The 6558-nt window shown below is 43.9% G+C and overlaps 1 protein-coding gene across 2 annotated transcripts in view; it reads left to right on the plus strand.

Annotated features, from left to right (window-relative positions):
• The window catches only part of MYO7B (myosin VIIB), an 88927-nt gene that overhangs the window by 8493 nt on the left and 73876 nt on the right, over positions 1 to 6558 (plus strand). For both annotated transcript variants that reach the window (XM_055078692.1, XM_024115012.2), the window contains exon 4: positions 561 to 745. In XM_055078692.1, the coding sequence (XP_054934667.1) occupies positions 561 to 745 (185 nt within the window). The remainder of the gene's footprint in view (positions 1 to 560; positions 746 to 6558) is intronic.

Below are 6558 nucleotides of genomic sequence, written 5' to 3' on the forward strand. Positions count from 1 at the left end.
CAGCGAGCGGGGGCTACTCTTCGTTGTGGTGCAAAGCCTTCTCATTGCAGTGGCTTCTCTTGTTGCGGAGCACGGGCTGTAGGCGCGTGGGCTTCAGGAGTTGCAGCACGCTGGGCTCAGTAGTTGTGGCGCACGGGCTTAGTTGCTCCGCGGCATGTGGGATCTTCCCGGACCAGGGATCGAACCCGTGTCCCCTGCATTGGCAGGCGGATTCTTAACCACTGCGCCACCAGGGAAGTCCCCATTCAGTCCATTTTTATCAAGCCTCTTCTGAATACCAGACAGAGCGCCAAACATTAAGCAGGACCACCCCATTTAATGTCCCTGTGAATGCACCCCTGCCCTGGGAGCTCTCATTCCTGGTAAGCCTCCTTATCTTTCCAGGTGAAGGATCTGAGCTGCCGAGGGTCTCGCCTCTCGGTCCAGAATCAGACCCCGCCTCCGCGCCACAGACAGCCAGCCCTGGTGGCCCTTGGGAGGTGGCATCCAAGGCCAAGATCAGGGCCAGGCAGCGTTGATCCTCAAAGTAGGGGTCACTAACCACCTTCTCCCTTCCCCAGACGTACACAGGCTCCATCCTTGTGGCTGTGAACCCGTACCAGGTGCTGCCCCTCTACACCATAGAGCAGGTGCAGCTGTACTACAAGCGCCATGTGGGCGAGCTGCCACCGCACATCTTTGCCATCGCAAACAACTGCTACTTCAACATGAAGAAGAACAAGATGGACCAGTGCTGCATTATCAGGTGAGGTCCTGGGCGGGCAGGTGGGCCAGACACCGCCTCTGAGCATCTCGTAAAGGAGGGGGCATCTCCTCTCCCAAAACCTCTACGCAGTAGTGTGTGACTTAGGGGCTCCTGTTCAACTTCAAACACCCCCCTTCACGGCCACGAACTCCCCCGCATCTGGGCCCTGTGGCCCCTCCACCCTGAAAAGTCCTTCTGAGGCTGCCTTCCTTCAGAACCTGCTCTTCCACTGTATCATAAGGGCCTGGACCGCCCCAGCCTTCTGTGAATATTTCCTGAGACAAGGAAGGAAGGGTGGGGATGGGTTGGTTTCGAAATGGGACCCAAGATAGGCACTTGGGGTGCAAGGATCCAACAGGTGAGGGCCCTCAAAAACAACCTCAGGGGGACTTCCCTGGCGGTCCAGTGGTTAGGACTTCACCTTCCAAAGCAGGGGACACGGGTTCGATCCCTGGTTTGGCAGCTAATCCCACATGCCTCAGGGCCAAAAAACCAAAACATTACACAGAAGCAATATTGTAAAAAGTTCAATGAGGACTTTTAAAATGGTCCACGTCAAAAAATCTTTAAAAAACAAAACAAAACAAAACAAAAAAAACAACCTCAGGGCAAGTCTCAGGGAGGACAGATCTCGGGTACTTGGGCCCAGAAGGGATGTGTCCCTCTCCAGTCCAGGTGATGCTGCTGCTTCAGAGACTCGGGCCTGGCCTGGCTTCTCTGCCTTCTGCCCTCCTGGTACCCATGGAAGGGAGGCAGAGCAGGAAAGAAAGCGGGGAGAGGGAATTTGGCTCCAGGGCACCTTGCTTAGTTCTCTGGTAGAGTCATCCATTCATTCACTCATTCATTTGTTCATTCATTCACTCATCCATTCATTCACCCATTCATTCCCTCATTCATTCATTCATTCGACGTTCTTTTGTGCTCCAATTCTGTCTCCTGTCCTGTCCTGCCATGAGGAGACAGCAGCAAAGGAAAGGGACTAAAATCCCTGCCTTGTGGACCTTACATTCTAGAAGAGGAGACAGGCGATAAATAAGCAAATTGTTTCAGCAGGTAATAAAAACTTTAAAGGAAAACACTGCAGGGAAAGAGGAGAAAGAGAGTGATGGGGCCGCTGTTTTAGGTAAAAGGGCAGATGGGGCCGGCCTCTCTGAGGAGGGGACGTGAGAACAGAGACTGGAACGAAGTCCTACAGCTTAGGTTATCATGTTTCACGTTGTCAGCAACTCTCTGTAGTAGATACTCCTATTCCTGTTTTACTGCTGGGGAAACCTCCCACCAGTTGACATTCTTTCCTAGAGACACACAGCTGTTCAACAGGGAATTTAAACCCAGGGCTCTGGGAAAAGAAGACAGAGCGATGTCTTGGTCAGGAAGCCTCACCGCCAGGACAGCAGTGCCTGCAGAAAAGCACAGAGCACCCGGGTGGCTGTTTGCATGAGCATGACTTGAGTCAAACTGCCTCCCCGGGGCGTGAGAGAGGCACCTGAGAGCCCTCTTCCTTCGGAGTCATCTCTACATGCAGGGGTGTTCTCCTGACTGACTTCCCTGGCATAGTGATCGGGGACATTTGGATCAAAACTTTTTTAAAACATTCATATTTTCGGAGGAAACCGTATTTGTCTGAGGTTTGCTTCAAAATAGTACAGGAAGAGAAACAAAACTGGTCAGGAGTTGCAGCTGGGAATGGGACTGTGGAAGTTCATTAAGCAAACTGTAAAGTGCAGGAGTCCCCTGAAAATGCAGATTCTGGTTGCACAGAGCTGGGGCAGCCTGGGAGTCTGCATTTCCAACCAGGTGGCAGGTGCTGCTGGCCTATGGGTCATACTTTTATTGGCAACATATTGCACTATTCTGCCTCCAGTTGTTACGTTTGACATTTTCTATAATTAAAAATAATTCATAAAAGGTAACATTTAGGGACTTCCCTGGCGATCCAGTGATTAAGACTTCACCTTCTAATGCAGTGGGTGCGGGTTCGGTCCCTGGTCAGGGAGCTAAGATCCCACATGCCTTGCGGCCAAAAACCAAAAGCATAAAACAGAAGCAATATTGTAACAAATTCAATAAAGACTTTAAAAAATGGTCCACATCAAAAAAAAAAATCATTACTGCAATCCTGAGTGTGTGCTATGTGCCAGACATAAGTATATTTTTTTAACTTAATCAAACCCCCTAAGTAATTTTTATCTTTATATTGATTGATTGATTGATAATTATTTTACTGTTAAAGTTTAAAACATGTATGGTTTTGTTGTGGTTTCCTCTAATTCATTGTCTTTCTTTATGGTTTCTTCTTTAATTCATTGTCTTTTAGAAGAGCACCTTTAATTTCTAAACATAAAAATGTTTCCACATTTTAGTTGTTGATTTCTAATTTAGTTGCATCGTGATTAATATGTTCTGTATGTCATTGACTCTAGAATATGCTGACTGCTTTTACAGACCTATTAGTCAAATGTGTAAATATTTTATGTGAGCTTCAAAACATTTATATGTTCTCTGTTAGCTCAAGAGTCTATAATTATTAGTTTAAGCTCACTAATGCTTTTTTTTTATCTGCTTGATCTTTAGATTTCTGACAGAAATGTATTAAAATCTCCTTTTAGCTTCCACAGAGTTGGCTTTGTATATTTGGAGGCTGTGTTATTAGGTGCATACAAATTTGTGCTATTGATATCCTGGGAATGGTTTCTTTTATAATGTAATGTCCTATTTTTTCTATTAATGCTTTTTTACCTTGGTATATTTTGTAGTAATATTTTGGGTATTTTTTTCTGATATATTTGTTCTTTCCAAACTCTGTGTGTGCATGGTGTGTGTTTTGGCTATTTTTTCTGATTAGTATTGTATGGTAGATATTAGTGCTTTTTTTCTTCCAGTTTTATTGAGATATCCTTGACATACAGTGCTGTAGAAGTTTAAGGTGTACAGCCTAATGATTCCATACATCATGGAATGATTATCACAATAAGTTTAGTGAACATCCATCATCTCATGTAGATACAAAATTAAAGAAACAGAAAAAATTTTTTCCTGTGATGAGAACTCTTAGGATCCACTCTCTTAACAACTTTCATATGTGATGTATGACAGTGTTAATTACATTTATCACGTTGCACATCACATTCTTAGTACTTATTTATCTTATAACTGGAAGTTTGCACCTTTTGACTGCCTTCTTCCAATTCCCCCTCCTCCCACCCCCCACTTCAGGTAACCACAAATCTGATCTCTTTTTCTATGATTTTGTTTGTATGTTTGTTTCTAAAGTATAATTGACCTCCAACACTACATTTGTTCTCGTTACACAACCCAGTGATTTTTTTCCTATACACTTCAAAATGATCACCACAACAAGTCTAGTTACAATATGTCACCACAAAGATATTATTTAGTTATTGACTATATTCCCCACACTGTGCATTTCATATCTGTGACTCATTTATTTTGTGACTGGAAGTTTGTACCTCTTAATCTCTCTCACCTATGTCTTTCCTCCCCCCACCCCTGACCCTCACGCAACCACCTGCTTGTCCTCTGTATCTATAACTTTGTTTATATTTTATTCTGTTTGTTCATTTGTTGTGTTTTTTAGATTCCACCAGAAATCATACAGTATTTGTCTTTCTCTGTCTGACTTATTTCACTTAGCATAATACCCTCTAGGTCCATTCATGTTGTAGCAAATGGCAAGATTTCATTCTTTTTTATGGCTGAGTAATATTCCATTGTATATATATCATTTAGTCCCTTTACATTTAAAGTAATTGTTAATAGGTACGGCTGAGTAATTTTCCATTGTATATATATCATTTAGTCCCTTTACATTTAAAGTAATTGTTAATAGGTATGTACTTATTGTCATTTTGCTAATTGTTTTTGGGTTGTTTTGTAGTTCTTTTTGTTCCTTTCTTCTTCTTTTGTTCTCTTCCCTTGTGATTTGATGACTACCTTTAGTGTTATGTTTGGATTCCTTTATTTTTCTCTGTGTGTATCTATTATAGATTTTTGGTTTGTGGTTTCTGTGAGGTTTAGATATTGCTATGTAAATATGTATGTCATATATCATACATATAATCATGTATATAATCATACGTATACATGATATATAATACATAATCCTACATATATACATACATATATATACATGATTATTTTAAGTTGCTGATCTCATAAGCTAAAATGTATTTTAACAACACTGCATTTTTACCCCCACCACCCATTTACTATTTTCCACATCATATTTTATATCCTTTTGTTTTGTATAACCCTTGACTAATTATTGTGGATTTAACTCCTTTTGTCTTTTAACCCTCCTACTAGCTTTGTATGTGGTTGACTTACTACCTTTACTGTATATTTACCTTTACCTGTGAGCTTTTTTCCTGTCATAATTTTCATGTTTCTAGTAGTGGCCTTTTCATTTTTGCTTTGAGAACTCCCTTTAACATTTGTTGTAAAGCTGGTTTGGTGGTGCAGAATTCCTTTAGCTTTTGCTTGTCTGTAAAGCTTTTGATCTCTCCATCAAATCTGAATGAGAGCCTTGCTGGGTAGAGTATTTTTGGTTGTATGTTTTCTCTTTCATCACTTCAAATATATTGTGCCACTCCCTCTGGCCTGAAGAGTTTCTGCTGGAAAGTTAGCTGTTAGCCTTATGGGAGTTCCCTTGTATGTTACTTGTTGCTTTTCCCTTGCTACTTTTAATATTTTCTCATCCCATTATCATTTTAATTACAATGTGTCTTGGTGTGGTCCTCACTGGTTGATCCTGCTTGGGTCTGTCAGTGCTTCTTGGACCTGGATGTCTGTTTCCTTTGCCAGATTAGGGAAATTTTCAGCTATTATGCCTTCAAATATGTTCTCTGCCCCTTTCTCTCTCTCTTCTCCTTCTGGGACCCTTGTAATGTGAACATTAATATGCTTGATGTTGTCCCAGATTAAACTGCCCTCATTTCTTTTCATTCTTTTTCCTGTTGAACATCAGTGATTTCCACTACTCTGTGTTCCAGCTTGCTGATCCATGGCTCTGTATCATCTGATCTACTGCTGTTCCTTCTAGTGTATCTAGCTGATGGGTGGGGCCAGTTCCTGACATGGCTAGCTGCAGGGTCTGGGATGTCCCAAACCTGGCTTTGGCCTGTTGGTGAGTGGGGCTGGATCTCAGGGTGTCCTGGGGCTATTGCTGGCTCACTGTGGACAGAACTGGGTTCCCAAGGTGTCTCAGAGCTGGTGTCAACCTGCTGGTAGGCAGGGCCCAGGGATCTCCAAGGTTGGTGTTGGCCTGTTGGTGGGTGTGGGCTGGTCCCAGGGGTTCCTGAGGCTAGTGTCGGCTCACTGGTGGGTGAGGCTGGGTTCCAGGTCCTCTGGTGGACAGAGCCAGGTCCTAGGGCAGCTGTCTGGGAGTCTTAAGGCAGCCTCCTGCTGGTGGGTGGGGCTGTGTCCCCACCTAGCAGTTGCTTGGCCTGAGATGTCCCAGCACTGGCAGCAAGAGGCTGTTGAGGTCTTGGCACTAATGAGCTAGAGGGAGGATTCCACAATGGCACCCACCAGCCCCAGTGTCCACTTGGTCAACAAGCTCCCCAAATGGCTGCCACCAGTGTTCGTGTCCCCAGGGGGAGCTGCAGTTGCCCCTTGCCTTCAGGAGACTCTCCAATATCAGCAGGTCTGACCCAGCCTCCTTTCAAATCACTGCTTCTGCCCCAGGCAAGCAGTGTGAGGTTTTTTTTTTTTTTTTTTTTTGCGGTACGCGGGCCTCTCACTGCTGTGGCCCCTCCCGCTGCGGAGCACAGGCTCCGGACACTCAGGCCCAG

The sequence above is a fragment of the Physeter macrocephalus genome, chromosome 2 (assembly GCF_002837175.3).
Source record: "Physeter macrocephalus isolate SW-GA chromosome 2, ASM283717v5, whole genome shotgun sequence".
In the NCBI taxonomy this organism is placed as follows: domain Eukaryota; kingdom Metazoa; phylum Chordata; class Mammalia; order Artiodactyla; family Physeteridae; genus Physeter; species Physeter macrocephalus.